This window comes from Dermacentor albipictus, chromosome 5 (assembly GCF_038994185.2).
Source record: "Dermacentor albipictus isolate Rhodes 1998 colony chromosome 5, USDA_Dalb.pri_finalv2, whole genome shotgun sequence".
NCBI lineage: Eukaryota > Metazoa > Arthropoda > Arachnida > Ixodida > Ixodidae > Dermacentor > Dermacentor albipictus.
In genome coordinates, this window is record NC_091825.1 from 29,738,285 (window position 1) to 29,761,230 (window position 22,946).

A 22,946-nucleotide genomic window follows, 5' to 3' on the forward strand; every position below is an offset into this window, starting at 1 on the left:
ACATTCTCATCCATGTCAGTTAAGGCTGCAGAAGAAATGACATGAATATTCTATTTACAACAGCTAAATAAGGCAAAATGCACCATTGAGTGTTGGATCTGGCTTATTTTCCTGCTTTTCCACATCTGGGAAAATACAGAACAGTCACACGAAGCTGCGCTGATTCGAGATCCGTTCCACAAAGCCTAAAATGCTGGCAAATGCTGCCGGGCTACTTGGCGCAAAACACGCGTACAAAAATGATGCCCCTGAAGCTCTTCCTTCATAGCCAGAGCAAGTTGTATGTGAGTACAACACTCCCAACCGAGGCTATTGTTGTACGTATACACAAATACCCAAGAAAGTAATGGGAGGAGGGCTGCTGCAGTAGCTTAATTGGTAAAGCAGGAAATTTTTAACAGGATGCATTCATAGTGCAAAAGATGCAAGTTCATGTTTTATTAAACTTTTTTTTTTATTGCAATAGCAATTATATGAACACTCCAGGCGCATTTCTAGCATCAGCGTTGCCATTGCCGTGACATTCTGCATAAAGTCCAAGGGTGCTAAAATTGTCATGTGCTGTATGTGCGAGTGAAAGCGTGCAAGGGTGAGCTGGCGATCGTGGCTAAATCTTGCGCACGCAAGGGAGGAAGCGCGCCGTCATTCGTCACATGGAAGGTTCTGGGGGCAGGCTAGGGAGGGCAGGGGGGCACATTCTACTCCAGGCAGTTATGTGCGCCCACCTGGGCCACCGTACTTTGAAAGCCATCTATGACAGGGACCGAGTCTGCTGCGTGCTGTGTTTTCGCGGTTTAATTCACGTTGATGGGAGAGGCAGCGTGAAGGTCAATACGCTTGCTGCAGTTGCCGCGCCGCTCTTCCTTACTCCAGCATTTTGACAGCAAGTTGCTGCGGCCATCGAGTGAGATGTGATCATGTTTGCTTGTGCGTGTGCGACACCATGCTTGTTAATTTAGTTAGTATGCCATTTACAAGTTTATGCAGTCGACAAAACTACAATCCCTACGTCATATAGCTGTCCACTAATTTGCTATCATAATCGATGCTTCGCATTTCGGGCAAAACTGCAACTTATTTCCCTTTTTTTTTGTATGTATCCACTTTGTGTACCATGCTTACCCTGTGTGCTTGAGTGTTTTGTGCACTGAGAACTGGTCGGGGAGGGGGAACGACATTTAGTCAGTCATTGATGCCTTTTTGTCAGCCTCTTTGACAGATTCTTTGTATTTTCTTGTCAAAATAAACATTCATTCATTCATTCATAGAAATTAACAAGCGTAGTGTCATGCGTGTATAAGCAAATATAAACACATCTCACTTGATGACCATGTGAACTAGCTGTCAAAACACTGGATTGAGGAAATGCGGCAGCAGCAACGTTAACTAAGCATCAAAAACGCAGCGCACAGGGAGGAAGTGCTGTAGAATGTGCCCCCTCCCCCCCCCCCCCCCCCGGCGCCTTGCGCACGACGAAAGATATCGCGTTTGTTCCTCGCTTTCGTCTATTGCGTGCACTACTTAGTGTGAGCCACGATCGCTGGCTCACACTTGCACACTTTCACTCACACATACAGCATATGGCTGGCACATGGTGACGGTTTTATTGCCCTTGAACTTCATACGGAACCTCACGGCGATGGCGTAAATGTTCCAGGAGTATCCATAGAATGGCCATCGCACTATAAGGAGCATAATGTGAGACAAAACTGCTGCTGAAAGGTCACAAAAGAAAACAATCATGACTACATGGGTGGCACTTCTGATATATTTCGGATACAGACCCAAGAATATATACATGGTTGCATGCACAGGAGGCGTCACTGACACTTGATCTGACAGCTAGCATTCAAAGAATATAATGTGGAAGTGAACATCATAAAGTAGTGAACTCGCTTTATACGACATGCTTACACTTTGTAAATATACCCAACTGTCTACGTTCCCACTTGTTTTACAAAAACATTTTGCACATGTTACCAAAACTTACAGCGCAATTTAAACCTGAAGTCTTTCAACATGTATGCGACACATCTTAAATATCAATACATTCATCAATGCTTTTGCTATTTATGCCAAGTCTTGGTGTACACAAGGTGGTGGTTTAGAAGTTCTCATGAAACATGAGCTAGAATGTGAAATAGATGCCGAGTTTTCCATTATATCCGAGGACATAGAATGTTTGACATTATTATCGCGCGAATATATTTTCACTGTCATGTATCGGCCACCGAAGGCACAAATCCAACATTTCATTGGATACCTTGAAAAACTTCTAAATTATGTTAATTCGAAAAACGCGAAACTTATTCTTGGCGGAGACCTAAACATTGATATCTTAAAATCTTCCTGCATTAGAGAAACACTCTTTTCAGCAGTAGAGTCATCTGGTCACGCTATCTTAACAGATACGGCAACGTGTGTTACATCCCACACAGAGACACTCATCGACCTCTTTATTACAAATATACATACCGAAAGTTTGACAACTGGTGCCCTGAATTGTGATATCAGCGACCACTTGCCGATTTATTTGTTTATCAGGGCTGAAGACAAGCTTACATATGCGCAAATGAACGATGTAAAGACGGTACAAAATATCGTTCCCACAACTTTAAATGCCTTCTACGCGTGCCTTGAAAGGGAAACTTGGACTGACATTTACCATTCTTCAACGGCCGACGCCGCATACGAGGCTTTCATTTCTGCTTTCAAACGTATTTATTTCGAACATTTTAAGAAAAAAGTATTGCGAAAATGTAACAAAAACCGGAAACCGCGGATCAACCGCGAGTGCCTGCGCAGAATAAAAAAGAAGGCAAGATTGTTCCAAAAGTTTCTTAAGACCAGATCACCAGAGGATCTCGATATTTATAAAAAATATCGTAATAAGCTTAACGCCTTTCTAAAAAACGAAAAGCGCTCTTTTCTGCATGATCAGTTTAGTAGAGAGCAATGTAGAGACAGTGCTCAGATGTGGAATAGGCTCAACAGTCGGCTAAATCGCACACAAGTCTCGGCAACAGTCACGGAGCTAAACTATCATGGCCATCGTATTGAGGGCTTCGAGCTTGCTGAACAATTTAATATGTTTCTCAAAGATGCTGTGTCAGGTCCGCAAAGGTCAAGTAGGTCTCAACATGCCATAAATAGCAACCCTTTTAGCATGTATCTCGAACCAACTAATGAGGCAGAAATATGTGCCATATTTAACTCATTTAAAAACAGCAAAGCACATGATATTGATGGTATAGAGATAGCTCCAGTTAAACACGTGGTTGAAATAATAGCCTCAGTATTGGCTTATGTATATAACTTATTAATATATTCAGGTTGCTTTCCAAAACTGATGCAAGTAGCTAAAGTTAGTATGCTTTTTAAAAGTGGTGACAGAAATGACATGGCTAACTATAGGCCAATTTCGATTCTGCCCATTTTTTCCAAGGGCTTGGAGAAGATAATTTATAAACGACTAATGAAGTTTTGTGTGAAATTTAACTAGATTACTTCATCTCAATACGGCTTTCTACCAAACAGGTCCACAGAAACAGCTCTTCTTAAGCAAAAAGAATTAATTCTTGAGTCCATTGAAAACAAAGAATTGTGCCTCGGTGTATTTATAGACTACTCGAAGGCGTTTGATCGGATCAACCATGAAATACTTTTGGAAAAACTGGAATTATACGGTATTCGTGGAATCGCAGCGCTCCTCCTAAAATCTTACCTACAATATCGATGCCAGGGTGTGACGATAGGAAACTACGTGTCTACTTACCAGAATATCACCACAGGAGTCCCTCAGGGTAGTATCCTGGGCCCATTATTGTTTCTGCTATATATTAATGATATAACAACTATTAGCAACGACCCAAGTTATATTTTGTATGCAGATGACACAAGCCTCCTATTTAAAAGCCACGACGAGCAGCACCTGATCTTGGATATTAACGAAACTATGGACAAGCTTAGTAGATGGAGCGCTGCAAATTGCCTGTTAATAAATTCCAAAAAACAAAAGCTGTGTTGTTTCATGCGCGTCAAAATTTGCTTATTGTAAAACCAGTGATAAAGTTCAACAACTGCAACATTGAAATAGTTGATACTGTAAAAACGCTAGGAATACCTTTCAATAAAAACTTGAGCTGGGATCCTCACGTTAGCTCAATTATGTCTTGCCTAAATAGGTGTGTTGGTGTTCTAGCAAAATTTCGCTCATACCTTCCCGTATCCATAAAATTGTTAATTTATAACACACTCTTCTTATCCCATCTTAACTGTTGTTTCCTGGTTTGGGGAAATACCACATCGTCTAACACTAGCAAACTGCATGTGCTACAAAAGAAGGCATTACGTCATATCGCTAGTGCTGATTACAATGCACACACTGCTGAACTGTTTCGTCAGTTTAAAATTGTTCCCGTGCCCAAACTTTACGAGTATTTTCTATGCATAAGATACAAAAAATTTGTATATAACAGCGAGCATGCATTTCTTAGCATATCATCGTTGAAAACGAACACCATTGTATATCCATTCCGTAATAAAGAATATTGGCGCGTGCCGTTTTGTCGTACTGAGCTTGGGCGGCAAGTGTTACGTCATGCACTTGCAGTTCTATTGAACAAACTAATTTTCCAGGATATTCATGTAGAAATTTTCAGCATACGTAACATACGAGAGTTCTTCATTCCATGATGTCAGTACTCTTTTTCCACTGCTGTTAGTATTTTTATGTATGTATAATTACTGTCAAGCTGTACGTATTACATTACATTGTATAACACTAGAGGTTAACCTGCAATGGTAAGCTGTTAAAATGCCTTGTTAATTGTCGCCCTTTTTGTATGCCTTGTATATTGGGGGCTCGGGCGCTTCTCAAGTGAATTGTTTTTCACTTTTTGCCCGAGCATTCCCGCATTGTGAGGATGCAAATAAATTTCAACTTCAACTTCAATTGTGTGTAAGGCACCTGAAAGGGTTATGAAATAAATCATGATTGGTGTCTTTTGTTCTTTATGTGGCAAACACATTTAAGCAGCGGCTTGTCATGTTTCTGACTCTGTAGAGTTCCTCGGTGTGGTCACTACCTGATTGTTTCTTTTCTGCTTAAAACTTGCAGGCGTGCTCAGTTGTGATAGATTTGTTCTTGCTGTGCAATAGGGGGGCTTGCAGTGTAGATGTTCTGTGCTAATAGCTTGTAGCAAAGACGTATTATCGCTAGTCGCTCGCTTACTTTGTGGACTATCACGAAACATTCAGCTTCAAACATTTGTGTGTAGTCGGTGTAGTTACCATTACCCACGCTTCGGCGCATTGATTTAAGTGTGTGCCCACTCTTATTCTTGATACGTTGGCGAAATAGCAGGCTTATGTTTGTGTGTGAATTGATTGGATGTGTAAAGGTAAAGTGGGAGAAACTTACTACGCCACGAAGCAGTGCTACTTCCTTTGTCACTGTGCAACGAGCGGTACTTGCTCTTGCTGACGTTCCATGATTGAAATCCTTTTTTTAGAGGTTAGTGATCCAATGCTGATAGAAGAGTGAATTTTTTAGTCCTCAAGAAAAGCCATCAATCGTGAAAAGCTGGCAACACAGGCAATCTGCTTATGTTGTAGAGTTCCTATAGATCTGGTCATATTCATTCCATTCCTTCATATGCCAGTCACTATTTTGGCAGCCAACTACTGCACATGTCTTCCCTCTACCGTTCCACACTTTTCAGCATGAATGGAGCACAGTGTGTTAATGAACACCCAGTTGCATTTCCAACAGCTTATCACACAGTAGCAGGGCAGAAGTGGTAATTGTTTCATGTTCATGTGCGTTCGCTGAGGCAACGTTCGCTGAGGTGCTGAGGTGTGTTGTCGAAAGTGCCATCTCGTTTCTCTAGGGTGAACTGCTCTGCAAAAAGGGTCTATAGAATGGAAAGGGGCGCTAGTTGGTGTTAATGCATTAGCATTCTTTGGGTACTTCACACAGTTTTCAAGGGCCATCTATTTTGTTTGCTTGTATGTTTGTACCTAACCGTTTCCCAGCTGTATACCTGGGTCACTGGGTAGTCTGTGGTCAAATGCCTAGTGCATCGAGCTACTGTGGTGAGGGAACAGGGTTCGAAACCAACCGTTGGACAAACTTAAGTCACTGAGTATGTGGCAATGTTTACATATGTGCCGCTCTTCAACGTACCTCTTTCATGCCGACATGAGTCACTGTAGACGCGGGACTTTGTAGGGACTGTTGTTCAAAGAAACTCTTTGATGCCGACTTGCAGAACTCAGTATGTGCCGCTCAATCTGTGCTGGTCATTAATGAACCTCTCTGACGCCAACTTAGGTAAATAGGTATGTGTCACTGGGAATGAGCTGCCTCTACAATGACGAAAAAGATCCCTTAAATTTCGATGATGCTAAGTACAATCAAATCCAAGTCACAAGGACTCCTCCAGGGCAGCAACCCGACACATTAGCAGGCTGCACCACAAATGCACTGGGCATGTGTCACACTTCGATGAACGTCTCGCCAACTTGGGTCACTGAGTGTGCGGCAAGTGAGGGAACAATTCTGAGTGTTTTCAGGCACTGAGGCACGACGCTTCTCATCTTGGAGGACGTGCGGATTTCTCAGCAGTGCCACTAGATGGCACAGCAGTCTTGCTGCAGTACACGCCTCATACATAACTCGTTGCGACTGTGGCAATACGTTGTGTCACTATATTGATTCAGTGCTAACACATTACCGTAGACAGTCATCGTGACATGGGTTCAGCCACAATTTTTCATTCTCTTCAAAACTTGAAATTGGAGTAAAGACAAGGGGCGGAGAAAGTGACGCAGAACACTAGTGCTCGCAACATGAGTGCAGATGTCGTGCACCACTTTCTTCGTCCCTCATCTTTACTGTGCTTCAAGCTTCTTGCGAGAATGCCTTCATTGAGCAGTTGCATCTTGAAACTTGCGCTGGAATTAAAAGAGTACTGCATGATTTCAGAATTGTAAGAAAATATGATAGATTTATTTTTGTCAGTACGATACATAAAACACAGGTGGAGTAGAAAAACACATCCAGAGTTCCTGTAGTTTTGTAGTTTCCTGGGACCCCCAAACAGGAAGCGAATGGCGGTTAGTGCAATTCTGGCAAAAACTAGCAGCTAACCTCATACAAAGGGTGTGTTAATTAGCCGTAATGTCAAAACATAATGCTCAGAAAACAAAACTGGGTGGTAGCACGGGGAACAAGCAATCCGGAGAAGCAGACCATTGCAACAAGTGCAGTTTCTTGCCTTGTTGCACTAGTACCATCATTTTTGCCTGCAGCCATAATCAGCTTAACGGAGAAATCATAGAGGCTTTTCATATTTCAAGGTGATTGTGTAACCAACCATAGATATCTCTGACACGTGAAGAAGTTGAATATCTGCTACATTCTTGTGCCTCTTAATGTTGTAGTGCATGTGTCTGTATGAATTCCTGTTTATATTGCCCCTGCTTGTGCCCTTTTTATTTCTTTTCTTGTTTTCTGCTTTTTGTTTTGACATGCTGTTTATGTTATCTGTCTTCCAGGTGGCACGCTTGAAAGGCTTACGTTTCGCTTTTCTTGAATAAACGGCAGTTGAAAGTCCGCGCACTGTCCCGTTGTTTCTTCCCGCTCTCTGTGTCCCTAGTGCTGTTTTATAATTATGTCTCCACACCAGCCCACCCAGCTGTCACTACTTTTACAATCCGAAGAAATATCTCTAACAACAGTTTAGAAAAAAAAAGAATAGAGAAAAAAGAAACACTATAATACATTTTATACTTATTTATACTTACACATTCATTAAACAATACTATGAATTTGGTAATTTTCTCATAAAATATTTCTTGGCTTTCACTTGAAGGATTGAAGTATGCAAGATGGGATCGAATCCCACTATGGTATGCCTGAAATTGTGACACTAAATTTTCCATAATTACTTTGAACTTTAGGAAGGAGTAGATTGTGATGTGCTGAAAACCTTGTATTGTTAACATTATTGAAGCTAGTTTAGGGAGGAAGCATGAGCACAAGGCAAAGAGCAACCTTCTTTCCTAGCTCAAAGTCTTAACAGGCTAGGTTAAATCAAAGCTCGGGTTTTCTGGGAGCCACTGATTGATTTTCTGATTGTACAATACTCAGTGAACATTATCATTAGACCCATGTCACATGAGTGAATTTTATGACATTGAGTGCTCATTTCCTAACTGCAAATGTGATCTGCATATGTAGATGTAATGGTACAAAATCTTAATGCCATTAGCGGCGAAGTAACCTCTGACATCTCAAAACAGATACACAGCGAAATCATTGAGAATTTCTACAAAAAGAAATGCTTTCTTGCACATTGAAGACCATGAAGGTTGGTACGGTTGCCAACTTGTCATCCTTGAATACTGCGGGGGCATTGTTTCGTTTGCACTCCTCAGCTATAGATAGCCCTTCTTTTTGAATACCGCAATTGAAAGCAAACCTGCTGCATTGACTATCATTTACAATGACTGGAACATAAATATTTAAACAGAATCGCCCGTCTGCTTTGGCTAATCAATTGTGAAGTCAAAAATTTAGGCAGGTGTTACACACTCTTGTGACACCAGAAGGCGGAAAGCTGTGCCCTGTGTGCTTCAGGTCAGGGTCAGGGAAGGGTGAGCAGAGAAGGATGGTGGTTTAATAAGTGCCATCTTCCTGTGCACATAAATGGCGAGGGGGGGAGGGGGGGGGGGGGTCAGATTGGCACACAATTTCTCTTCTAGCACAGCTGTGGATGCACAGGGATGCCAGTGAGACTTAGCACTAAAGCTGCCCACGCACCCTGTTTTAGAAGTAATCTGCCACATGTGCTAATAGTGGGCACTCTCAGGTAGTGTGGGATCATGTGCATGGTCTTCCTGCGCACTTATTACTGGAGGTTGTGCAATCTCGAGTTTCTGAGACACATCAAATGAGAGGCAGATAAAGCGTTCGCTCCCCGCTGCTGGCGCTTTTCTTGATCGTGTCACGGCGGCAGAGGGCATGCAAAAGTGTGGCTGGCTTTGCTTTGTACCACTGCTGTGAAGATATCGTCGACAAGGAATGAAACCAATGAAACCGTATCTTTCGTTGCAGGTGCTCAAATTTAACAAAATGAATTTCCTTTTTTGATTGCCCATTAATACAGAAAATCTTGCAGCTCCTTTCGTGTAAGGAAGATTATTTGGTGACTGTACTTATTTGCATAAAGGGTTGGATTTCAATCTAATGAAATTTCAGTTTAATGAAGAAAATTGCCGATTTTACCGGCTTTGTTCTATTGAGGTTTAACTGTGTACACAGAACTTGCATTAGGTTATAGGACATGGATGCCTCATGCACTTGGCATGCTCCCCTTATTGCAGCCGGTGCATGCATGCCACTTGCATGTGTGCGTATAATTAGGAGGCCTCTGGGGTTTGGGGAAAAAACACGTTGGGCGCCAGAATGTGAGTACAGCTTGTTGTCCCCCTCTGTAGTGGGAAGCACAACAGATTAGAGCTACAAACAACTTAACACATTTTACTTGCATACCATGAGATGCCACACAGCCGGCCACACATCAACAACCTCCGGAGGCATGCAGGCCTCCTACATGTGCGCACACGCCAGTGGCAGGTATGCATCGACAGTTATGAGGAGAGCAAGTTGAGTGCGCAAGACGTCCATGTAGGCGGCAGCCTACACGGTTAAAATGATGATTAAAAATTTGTTTTATGCTGTACTCTCTTTTTGCCTCCTTATCTACTTCTATAACATGGCTGCTGCTCAGTTAATTATTCAAGTTTATGATGGGTCTATTCTATTAATACTCACACAACTTATGTAATGCCCTGCAAAGGGCCTCTAAGGGTAAAATCATGATGACAAACTTGAGGCATTAGCAATGTGATAACCGTTCTCCGTCTCTGCTGCTGCCCTCTGCAGGTGGTGGGCAAAGGGACCTTTGGGCTTGTGCGCAAGGGTCGCTGGCGAGACCAGGATGTGGCCGTCAAGTCTATTGCCTCGGACCACGAGAAGCGCGCATTCCTCGTTGAGGTATGTGTGACCGATGAGTTGTGTCAAGATGCAGGCATCCATCACCAATTGCAATGGAAGAGTTGACAATTTCATCATTATGCACCCTCTTTCAGTATTGTGTTTTCAGCACTGCTTCAGCCATCAAGTACATTATGTAAGAACAGATGTGTGTTTCTATATACTGCAAATGATTGAACTGCCTCAGTTGCTATTCCTGACAGATAATGTTTATTGTATGATGGAGGTGCACATGCAGCCTGCAGGTTTTAGATAGGTTTTAGATAATCATCCTTAATTCATTTTTGAATGGCTTGTGATAAACTGACGCAATAAAGATAACTTACTGGCAGGGCTACAACTAACAGCAGAGGGCCCACAATCTTTTTTGGGCGTGCCTGACTGTACCTGGTCCTTGTCTCTTTCACTGTCCAAATCTGGCCTTGAAGAGTGCAGATGCACGTGTTCGAAGTTGTAGAACTGCGGCCCATGCTTCTTGATGTCAAAGGACGAGACTTGGAAAGCATGAAGGTAGGGAAACACTGATATGATAAAGGAAAGTATCAAGTCAAGCTGAAGTGATACTGCTAAAAAATGTCTAAGGTGGTAAGCGATAAATTTAAGTACAGTGAAAACTTGTTAATTCGAACTTCAATAATTTGAATTTATGCATAATTCGAACTGTACGATTTGGTCCGGCCAAGCTCCACAAAAGTCTGTGTATAAAAAAGCCCATTAATTCAAACGCGAGAAGGTTCTGCCACGGATAATTCGAACTACGCGCCACCGTGCCGGCGGCGTGGCGCCTGGCACACGGCCAGAGAAGCGCACCTACTGCATACACACAAGGCTGTGTCGCCTCCGGAACAAAAGAGAACGGCGAGAGAAAGCAAAATCGGGAACAAATCTAACCGGCGCGGGGTCGGCCAGAAGGCAGCAGCGGCTGCCTCGTTTCCATTCTACGTTGACCACACAGATCCCGTCCCTCCCGGTGGACTACGCGGTCAACAGAAAGGCATAGATGATAGCGTAACTGTTCGGACAATGGCTAGCGAAGATGGACAAAAAGTTTGAGCGTTGTGGGCGGAAAGTCCTCCTGCTCGTTGACAACTGTTGGGCTCATAAGGTCGACATTGAGACGAAGGCCATTGAGCTAGCCTTCCTTCCACCTAACACTACATAGGTGCTGCAGCCCATGGACCAAGGTATCATTCAAAATTTTAAATGAATTTAGCGGCACCATCTGTTGGAGCAAATTATTTTGTGCAATAATTATCAGGTGATGCTGCTAAGTGCGCTACACATGCATGTGCGTGCTTGGGAGCAAGTAACTGCAGTTACGATAGCAAATTGCTATCGCCACTGTGGCTTCGGCGCACAAGCTCTACAAGGAGGAAACCAGCCACCTGCGCTCGAAGACGGCGTCATCGCTCCCATGGCGGACGTTTTGGACAACATCTCCTTTGCTGACTATGTCGACATGGACGAGAGTGCAGTGGTGTGTGGTGCGCTGACAGATGAGGACATAATTTCTCAGGTCAGAAGCGCTGAACCTGTCGCTGCCAGAGACAAGGAGGAGGAGAAAGACGACGCGCCAGTGAGGCCCTCCGCTGCGGAGGTCATGGCTGGATTGAATGCTGCCTGTCTCTTCAGTTTTAAAGAAGGTGAAGAGGAGGCCTTCCGTCACATTCGCTCGTTAGAGCAAGAAGTGCTAGCTGTCGCCTTCAAGGAAAAAAGGCAGGCTACGATCACAGACTTTTTAAAGCATTAAATTTCTGGCATGCCCTACTACTTCCAAATCACTGTGTACTGTTGTTTTCCTTCACTTTCGTTAGTTCGAACTTTCGATAATTCGAACTGAAGCGGCGTCCCCTTGTGGTTCGAATTAACGAGCTTTTACTGTAAATGTAGGACACCATTGCAGACTTTACTAGGGCATTCTAGTGCTAGTCCAACGACATCATAATGCCTCATTATAATTGTCACCAGCAATTGGCCACTAATTAATAAAATCTCATTGCATTGCATTATAAGAGGAAAGAAAATGCTGCTTGCCCACTTCTATCCAATTCTTCGAAAATATAACGAATTGACTACGATGCGAGTGGTTGAAAGGTTTAGTTTTCAATCTCTTGAACTAAGTCATTTCCTGGCACCAAACAAGCGCTGTGAGGTTTCTGGAATGGCATTTCAATGTCCACATTGACCTACTAATTGTCTTTATTGTCCCCTATATATTAAACTAATGTTGGTTTTTCAAATTCCAAAACTTGCATCATTGGCATGGAGGATGTCATGGCACAGAGCAAAATTTTCTAAAATCATGCAGCAATAAGGGTAGGTATGTTGATAATAAACAAAAGCACTGCACACATTTCTTCTGGCTCGCGTGTGACAGCCACAGTGATTGCATGTACAAAGCAAGTAGCGTCATGCCATCATAACGCGCATCCACCTCATGATTGCTGAAACAAGTACAGGAACAACACCCTAAAGAAAAGATTGCTACCTGAGGGGCATTTACTGTCCTCAAACATTATTTGTCATCTCTCTTCCTTTCTTTAATGCTGAGCATCTGATACTTCCAGGTCACAAACACCCAAACCTGTTATTGGCGCGACGTAGCATTTTTGACAGGACATTAGCCAGTGCCAAGTTTTCAAGAAAGGAAACAGAGGCTAGACAGATGATGATAATTTTGGGGGGACAATGTAAACTTCTCTTTCACTGAAGTACCACAGTAAATTCTTAAAAAAGTTTTCACCCTTTGGGGCTTTTCTCCTTCCACAGAAAATAATCATCTTGCCCGCATTTCCTTTCTTTAAAGCTGCGCGCTTGGCAATTCCAGCTCACAAATAGCATGCACGCTATCAGTGTTACAGAATGTTCTCAACAGGAAAGTAGCGAGCGCAGAATTTTCAAGAAAGGAAACGGAACCAAGGCAGATGACGGTCATTGTTTCAGGACAAGGTAAGCCCCAAGGGTGCAAACATTTTGAGAGCGCAGATTATTTAGGTGTCTCCTGAGCTTGCAGCTATGCACCATGGTTATGTGCACGTAAATCTGCAGTAGCATAGAAAAATGTGAAATAGAAAATGGCATGTCCGTACACCTTCCACATCACAAGTGAACTACTGCAGTGAAATGGCATTTATTAATTTATTCAGTATTTAGTATTTATTCATACGGTTGTTCACCTGTTTCTCTCCACTACACATTCCCCTCTCATGGTGCAGGTGCGGCAGCTGTCACGAGTGGATCACCCCAACATAGTCAAGCTGTACGGAGCTAGGGTGCGAACGCCGGTGAGTCAAAGGATTGATGGGCTGCGGTGACTCCGTACTGGCCTTTCAGGCATTGAGTTACAACACATTATCGTTGTGCCTGTCTTTCCATTGCTTCTTCGTCGCTCTCTAGCACTTCTTTCAGGCTTCAACCTTGAATGGTTGCCACAAACACACTGTGGAATGATGGAAATGTAAAACAGGAGTAACAGGCATAGCATTGCTATTGCCGCTGCCTCAGCTGAGAGGAAACACTGCGTCAAGGGATAGGGGAAAATAAACATGGCGCTCTTTATACCTCTGTTATTATTAGGTTCCTTTTGACATTGACCTCAGAAATTCTTTTCGCAGTGTAAACAAATATATGGCATGACAAAAAAATGCCTTCTTCGGACTTTCAAATCAGTTTTGTGAGGGCCTCAGATGACATCTGGTGCCTCAAGTTTGTTTTGGACTATGCTTAAGCCTAAAAACTAAAAAAAGGGACAAATCTCATGTACTGTCCACAACTCCTTCGTGCAGTTTTGATGAAACAGCGCCTGTGTTTGTCGTTTCCTTGCTCGTCTCTGTATATTTTTGTGAAGGTTTTGTTAAGATGAAATTTCATGTGTTGCTCCTGCACAGGGAAAATTTATCAAACTTTCGCAGTCATCTAGTAAAAAAGTTGTATACAGTAGAACCTCGTTCGTGCGTGTTGGAAAAAAAATTCGAGAGAACACACACTAATCGGGAAAACTAATGATACGAAATGACCAAGAAATTTGACACACTCGACTTTAGTTGACATCTAGGTAGTGTCAAGGGTTGCACGAATGGGTCCGACATGAGGCGTGAGATGCCAACGTGCATCGAGCTGGTGTGGCTCAGGTGGTCCAAGACGTTTGCTGTTGTTTTCCTATTGTGTAGTATTTTGAGACGGCGACGGGAAACTGAAACAAAATCGAATGACACATTGCGCCGCCTGACGGTGACGGTGCTTATGACGATGCTCATAGGTGACGGTGCTTATCGTTATAGTCTTGACGGCGATTGCTGTGAAGGTGGCATGCGGCGACCCGGGAGGAAATTTGCTGGTACCAGAATCAGAAACTGAGTACACGCTGGTGTTTTCACGTGCGAAGGGCGGGCTAGTGTTGCGGGGAAGCTGATTTGGTGGGCGGCTACCGTTCCCGATTGCGCATGCCTTGCGCCTTTTCTTGTGTGCATAGATTCTGGTAGCCGGAAAACATACCACACGATCGCAGTCTGCACCAGGGAATGGCAGCGTGTTTGGGTTATCGCCTATTAAAAGCAGGTGGTTCTTTTCCAATGGCACTACACCCAACACACTGTAGGGTGAGTCCAGATAAGAACGAACAGGTGGTCCTGGTCACCATTCCCGATTTTAATGAAACTTACTTTAGTTGCAGGTATTGGGCCCAGCACAATGATTCTGAACATAGTTTTGTGGAAAAAAATTTTGTTCGCCTGAAAAAAAGGGCGCAAATTTCGGCCGCCGAAAACACTTTTCCTAATTTTCATTGCTTTGCCAAGCACAGTTATACTTAAAAAGAGCACTTAAACATAAGTGGTTTGCCAAGAACATCAAAATTTGAAAATAGTTTTCTGAAAAAGGCCATTTCTAATCTTTTTGAAAATCACTCTGGTTGAAGTCAAAGACGTCTACCACTGTGCGTAAAAAATGTTGCAGTATTTCAGTACCGAACAAGTTACAATGCGTCAAATGTGACTGTACTCAGTCTACTGGCCATAACGTGGATTTCGTGCGTTCTCATTTGTTGAACTATGCAAGAACTCATTCAACGTAATATTCATTGTTCAGATATAACGCTGCCAACAAGTGATGCTGTTCTGTGTGGGTTACAACCTTTTTTAACTGCACAATTGCACGTGTTGTATGCCAATGTGGCCGAGGCAGAAGGCTGACGGTACTGTTGCCATGGGGGTTATATTTTATTAATCTGGTCTCGCACCTTTTCAAGAGCATGCGACGTTCGATTTCACTGCTGAAGAAGTTGCTTATCCGAAGCAACTGTCCTTGCCATGAACAACTGCAGTTCGGAGTTACGGGTCCGCTTTCAGTCCCACATATGCCATGACTGGATACCAGGCATTGAAGGAACCGCAACCCATTCTTTTGCTTTCAATCACCCAAAAGATTCTATGTCAGCTCTTGGAATGTAAATTAACGCAACCTTTGGTAGCTCAGGGGTCAGAACTTGCACTGTATTTGAAGCAGAGTTGATGCCAGATGAGGTGGGATTTCGAAGGTTGTGTAGCGTCCCCTTGTGCTTTGCAATGCCTCTGATTCCATCTCAGGCACTTTCCCCGTGTCCAGTAGTGCAAAATAATCACTTCGCCGATGCATAACAGTTGTTTTTCAATTCATGAATTTGAAATTTGTTCTTGAGATGAGCAGAAGCACCGTCACCAAGATAAGTAATATGAGCGTACACTGCGATGTGCTCTTCAAGCCATTCGTGCACCTTAGCCACGGCTTAGCATGCATGAGCCGAGTCATGGCACATTTCATTGCTTACGACAGCAAAACTGTGTGCCCCTTTCTGGGTCGTGGCCACACAGGTAAATATGGCGACTTGACCTTTACTCCAGTGATGAGACTGAATTTCGTTTGGTAACGTGACTGTCCAGTTCTCTAAAAAATTGAAATGCAGAACACTTGCTTTCTGCATAGACTTCTTTTCTGTACTGATTGCTTTGTCTTGAATGCGCCTGATGTAGTTGTGGCTTGTCCATTTCTTTAGGCATGTCTGAAGGTACTCCAAGAATACACTCGGGGTTGACTCTTTCTTTATCAAGTCACCTTTCTCTCAAGCCGCATATAATATTTCTTCATCTTCAGGAATTTTAAGGTCAGTCAATGGGAGAGCTCCGACTGTCGGACACACTGGACACTCTCCAAGCTCACACTTAAAGGAAAAGGGACTGCACGGGAAAAAATCGCGAAAGTCTTCGGGACTTTTCTTCTGACCTTTTCCAGCGCACATACTGCCAATTTTATGTCGGCACAATAAACACAGACACCTGTTTGCTGTGTCGGCTTAGGCATGAGCCATTTCGTTCACGAGGAGTAGAACCTAGTCCGACCGATTGCATTGTCAGGGTGAGCTTCCTTAAACGTGCGGTAAGTTTGACATATAGAGCATGTCATTACACATTTTGCAATAAATTATTTCTTGCCATTTAGTTTAACACAAACCACATCCTTCTTATTTGGGCTTGGTTGGCTACAATTAAACTCATCTTCAGTGTAATAGTCCAGTGCTGCTTCGAGATCTTTCTGGTCTACCCTTTTTCTTGTGTAAGGGTCAGGGCCGGATGACACACCGTGACTTTCTTTGTATATTCTGGATTTATGGATCATGTAGCACATCGCTGCTGGAATGACATGCTGTATCCCTTTGACTCAAGCGACTTTGGCAGCAAAATTAAAAGATGACAACGCTCGCTGAACAACTCTGAAGATTCGAAGGCTTGCTTTAAGTTGTTCAGCCAGTCTGAATAGGTATTGCAGCTTTCTGTCGATGTCACAGGCTGGCTTTCTGTGTCATATGCTGCTGATAAACTGGACCTAAGTCACTTCTTGAGAGCATGCGCAATTTCTCCTTCCTTTCGCTTGGCATATGAGCTGCTATGTTTTCTTTTAATCAAATGTGGAGGTTTTAGTGGTGAAACTACTGGGCAATGCACATACCTGTTGAGGTCTTCAACGGCCACTTGTTTTGTAACGAACACTTCCTATGATGTAGGTGCTTCCTCAGACTCAGATGAAATCTCATTTCCAGATGTTTCAACTAGTGTCGATGCAGCCTCATGTGTCAGCGTGTGATAAAGAGCCAGGGAGGTTGAAGAATCTGCGGTCAGTGCCTTGAAGCGATTGACATAGTTCCCGCGGAGTAATCTGTTTTGCTGACAGGAACACTTGTTTCAGGCATGTGTTCCCTTATTTGAACAATGTCCAAGTCCTTTGTGCTACAACAGTTTCACTGATACAAAATTTTCTTGTTGTGTCTCTGAAGATAGCACACACCACATGTTTCACGCTATACTTTGTGGCTTAGGCCATCACAGTGGAGGATGAAACGTGCGTCATGCGCTGGAGGTGTCCTCCAACAAACTACCGGCAGACCTAATGTAATATACGTTGTGGACCCCCTGACAGCTTTCGCCTTTCACTTTCTAGGCTCCTTATTTCATTCACTCTCAGAACTTCAGTGTCACGCAAAACGGACTCCGCTTACAATCAAAGCGGCACTGATAAAACTTAAGCGCTTGCCACCGCAGGCGCCCGCCGCCACAGATCGCTTGCTAAAGATTGCTGAGCGCTTGAGGCACCATGCAACCCGGTGGCGCATTTCTTTTCTCTTTTCATATTTTTATTGTTTGAGTGCTTGTATGTCGAGTACAATTATTTTTGAACAACCTGTGTGCGACTGGCAGCACAATATCAGTGGTGCGGCCACTAGGCTAAGTGCAGTCACATTTGATGCATTGTAACTTGTTGGGTATTCAAATAATGTAACATTTTTTTTATGCACAGTGGTAGACAGCGTCCTTGACTTAAGTCAGAGGGATTTTCAAAAAAATTAAGAATGGCCTTTTTAAGAAAACTGTTTTCAAATGTTTATGTTTTTGGCAAACCACTCATGTTTAAGTGCTATTTTAAATATAACTGTGCTTGACAAAGCAACGAAAATTATTTTGAAAGAATGTGAAAACTTCCAAGTTCATGTGCACCAAGTTTTATTATCCTCGCTTTATTTAGTCTAGAGCAATAACATCCTGAATAACAGGTATTTCGGTTCGTTTACCATGTTTGTTATTTTATTTCTCAATATTCCTTCCATAGCCAACTGTAATAAAATATTCATAAGGTAGCACTGCACTAGTTCTTCGTGAGAAAAAAGATATTGTGATCGAGAAGTGCACCATTGTTTCTTTATGCACGCTCAAATTTCAGAAATCGCAGAACTGGTCGTATAGTGCTTTTGACGGCCGAAATTTGTCCATTCTTTTTTCAGCCGAACAAAATTTTTTTTTCTCAGAACTATGTTCAGAATCACTGTTCTTGGCCTAAAACCTGTACCTAAAGTACATTTAATCAAAATTGGAAATGGTGACCAGGACCACCTGTTCGTTCGTATCTGGATTCACCCTGTAATAGATTGACCCGCCGTGGTTGCTCAGTGGCTATAGTGTTGGGCTGCTGAGCACGAGGTCGCGGGATCGAATCTCGGCCGTGGCGGCCGCATTTCGATGGAGGCGAAATGCGAAAACACCCGTGTACTTAGATTTAGGTGCCCGTTACAGATCCCCAGGCGGTTGAAATTTCCGGAGTCCTCCACTAAGGCGTGCCTCATAATCAGAAAGTGGTTTAGGCATGTAAAACCCCATAATTTACCCTGTAATAGATTGGTGAAGGTGCTTATCGCTATAGGGTTAGCAACAATAGCTGTGAAGGCAGCATGCGGCCACCTGGGAGGAGGTTTGCTTGTACCAGAATAAGAAACTGACTGCACACTGGCGGTTTCATGGGAGACGGGTGGGCAAATATTGCGGGGAAGCTGATGTGGTGGGCAGCGGCTGTTCCCGATCATGCGCGCCTTGTGCCTTTTCTTATGTATATAGGTTCTGGTGGCTGGAAAACGTAACATACGATCACAGTTTGGTGATGTACTGAATGTTGGGGCTGAAATATGTTTTCTGGGAACGTATGAACCATTAAGAAATATGCATAACTTAATTGTCTCATTTTTTGTGTTCTCGATTACAAACGTTGGCACCGGGAAATCGTATGTAATAGGATGGTATCAACAAGGTTCTACTGTACTTGAAGAAAGTAGCTGAAAACATTGAAAATGAAATTGATTTTGTAATTGCTTTTCTTGGCGACACCAAAAAATTGGCAGGTTTTGAAGCTTGATCACCGAATCACTAAAAATTTGAAAGTAATCAGCAGCCATGGCAACAGAAAGGGCCACGAGGCCCATCAAGAAACTTGAATTTAAGGCTGCCTTTCATTTCTGTCTATGTAGTATTTGAAAAAACCAGCTCAGCTAAACCTCTGCCTTGCTCTTGCAGGTGTGCCTAGTCATGGAGTATGCAGAAGGCGGATCCCTGTACAATGGTGAGTGTGACTTGCCATCTTGGCAGGAAGCTCTCCAGGCACTGTTCAGTGTTCTTTATGGGGTTTAAATATCAAAACTCTCTGACTCAGTGTTTGAAAAGCGGGATCAAATCAAATCAAACTTTATGCCAACATTCGGGATGATTACTCCCTCCCCGACTTTCTTATCAACATGCCTCCTTCACAATAGCTTTAGCTGTGTTTAAAAAAAGTGTGAAAAAGAAAAAGAAAACCTTCTCAGATGTATACCAGTCTGAGAAATTCGTACATAAAGGAAAAGGCAACGAAGCTGTGTAAGGGAGTTCTCGCAACCTTCAGAAGTCCTGCCACTGCCCGAAACCTACTCAAGGTTTTGAAAGTATTTCAATTTATCTCGTGTCGTGATCCGGTGCTGGAATTCGGGGTTTGGACACAGGCATTACATTAGCCTACGTTGCTTGGACGTCTAAAAGATGGTAACTGGCCTGCACTATACCAGGGCGTCCCATTAAGCTAAGTGGGTCCACAACATTGTTTGTTTTTATTGCTGAGAGTTGTATTTGGTGAGAAGATGAGGTCGGGAGGTTTAAGGAAACAAGAAACGGGTTTATTTGACATATACTACAGCAAAGCTGTTAGCCTCTTGTTGGTCGTCATTTTTCGTGTCCATCTCCATGGGCAAAAATGTAGGCTGATCCCTGAGTAATGCAATACCGGGTCAACCCACGGTGGTGGTGAAGCAGGCTTCACAAGCACTCAGCAAAGTGAAGTGAAAAGTGCATGCATTCTTTGGAATCATGTACACAGCATAAGTAACGGCATTCATTTCAATAAGAGAAAGCACAAAGCAAGCTTCCGAACCACATAATTGATGATAAGGCGCTCCTGATAACAATGCAAAGCATGTATTGCTCCCCGCATACGTTTCCCAGTACAGATTACTGTTGCGCAAGCTGCTGCAGCGATGGCAGCTTGCGACGTGGGGTGTGACGTCACTAGCCTTTGGTATATAAAAGAATCAGCCTTGCAACTGGTTTCATTGTTGTTGAAGCACCGCTATGGGTAGGCAGTGCATAGTTAAGACTCCCTAGGAATGGCAAAAGAAAAAATAAACAGCAACATGACCCGAGGCAGCATGCTGTAAAAGTTACATTTACTCCCGTTACTACTATTACTCTAAATTGCGATTACAGTCGAGCCCACTTAAAACGGCCCCACTTAAGACGAACGCTCGCTTATCACGAACAAGTCCGGCGTGACCGTCAAAATATACATTAAGGCTATGGCGCTCGGTCTCAGCTACAACGAACGCCCGTGAGCCTAGCTGATCGGCTACAGCGAATGCCTTGGTATCGCGGACCACTTTCCACGTGGTGAGAGCCGCCGACTCTGTGCTGTGCACGCTCTGAGAATCGGCTTTCCCGCGGCGTCTCATCGGAGGCAGAAAGGAGCTGCGATGCGGCGAGGGGATCGCCGCAAAAACTAAAAAAAAAGAGAGAAAAAAAAAAAATGCTGGCCCAGCACGCATGAGCCACATGAACACACAAGTCGAAGGGAAGCCCGAAAGTGACAGCTCATTCGCCACGGGACCCCACTCGCCATCGTCGACGTCAGCGCAGCGGTGAAGTTTTCCATCAATTAACAACGTAGCACATGATCACATGCTTTCGTACCCCCTCTTCTGTCCCCCCCCCCCCCCCCATAATGCCACTCCGCCACACCTCACATGACTGCGCGACTATCTTTTTCTTGCTTGTGGTTGTGCTGGTTATGCTAGCGTTGTTGGCATTGTTTCCTACTGGTGTCCTGCTGTCAATGTGCCTCTGCAGTTCTTGCTGTACTCGGCGGTCGAAATGTTCAAAGCTGGATGGAAGTGTCACCCGATTGCATCCGAAATTGTTTTCGCAAGGCCGGCTTTGCCGACACACCTGAAACAGGCATTGAAGACACACAACAAAGCCAGCCTGACGACGACTTGTGGCGACGCGTTGTTGACGCTAACCTGGCCAGCTGCGATCTTGATTGGCAAGATTTTGTTGATGTAGACGACACTGCTGACGTTGCGGAGTCGTTTTGCGATGAGACCACCATCCGGGAAGTGCGGGCACCAAGCGATGCCGAAGCATTGGACGATGACAGTGATCCATCGGAGCCAGCACCTGTAAGCGCGACCACAGCAGTGAGCCATATTGAGGCACTTAGAAATCTTGTGTATTTTAAGGCCTTGGGTGACAAACACATCGCAGCTTTGAACAAGCTTGAAACCGCCGTCATTGGATGTGCTCTGAAGAGGCCGACAACGATCACCGTTTTTTTTTTTCTCAATAAGTGTTTGTCTTGATTAATGTCAATTTTTGTGTGTGGCCCACATATCACGAACTTCTGGATACAATGAATGAATTCTGCGTGACGCTCAGGTTCGTTATAAGTGGGCTCAACTGTACTACCATTACTGTAAAGCAATAAATCATTGCGTGCCCCTCTCGGCAGTTGTAGTGGTGGCTTTCAACAGCTTCGCTGGACATCACTTTCTCAGGGTTGGGATGATAAGTCAACTTTTTTAGACAAATCCAAATATGGGAGCACACTTCATATTGGAGCACTTTAAATGTCTGAGCTCACTATTGGCCTCGAGCTCCACCACTGGAAAAGCTGGCGCTACCATCGGCGTGACGTGCTAGGAGGGATCACGTGGACATAGCGGCCGCGTCGGCTGCTTCGGGAGCGCCGACGCGAGCTGAAAACGAGTTTAAATTCCCTCGTACGCTGCGGTCCTCATTTAGTGGCGAAATTTTCCCGCTTCGAGTGTCTCCTTTACAACGCTTGAAAGCGTTGTAAATAGGTAGTGGCTGCCTTTGAAGGCGCGCAACAGGGTAGGCTACTGCTCGGTGCCGCAGGGCCGAACGCACGCAACGGAGGCCGGTGTCAGCCTTATTCACACGTAGCCGCAGGACAAGAAGCTGCGTGAAGCTTGGCTCGCGAAACATAAAACCGGCAAACAGTCATCGGCCACAACTCGGGTATGCAGCAAGCACAGACGCGAGGAAGATTTCTGCTACGGCGCCGGGTCTGCGATGTTCGGAAAACGCGCACTGAGACGCTCGCCCGAGCCCGCTGCCCGACTAATGTCATGACGGTTTGGTCTATGAACTTGTCGATGCTATAGATACTGGCAAGTTCAGTGGAGTGGAAAGGCAACGGTAAGAAGCACATTAAAGAAAAGCATGGCATATGGTCATGTTTGCGTTATGAATTAATGCACTGGATTACAAAAAAAAAGAGCAGCGGGAAATGGCACGCTGAGAACACCGATAAACATGCAGTGCGACGCAACTCGAGAAATAATATTGAAAGGTCAAATAACTTAGAAGAAAAAAAAAAGATTGAATTGTCGCGACGGCACATCACAGTCCCCGTAGGCGTCGAAGTCTCTACAGTGAAGTTATTTTTGAACAGCTCTGATAGCACCAACGCAACAATGGTTGCTTGCATA

The 22,946-nt window shown here is 44.0% G+C and overlaps 1 protein-coding gene across 1 annotated transcript in view; it reads left to right on the forward strand.

Moving 5' to 3' along the window:
- LOC135913835 (mitogen-activated protein kinase kinase kinase 7-like) overlaps positions 1 to 22,946 on the forward strand; it is a 129,449-nt gene that overhangs the window by 1,827 nt on the left and 104,676 nt on the right. The window contains exons 2-4 of the mRNA XM_065446526.1: positions 9,953 to 10,063; positions 13,279 to 13,347; positions 19,429 to 19,474. Of these exons, the coding sequence (XP_065302598.1) occupies positions 9,953 to 10,063; positions 13,279 to 13,347; positions 19,429 to 19,474 (226 nt within the window). The remainder of the gene's footprint in view (positions 1 to 9,952; positions 10,064 to 13,278; positions 13,348 to 19,428; positions 19,475 to 22,946) is intronic.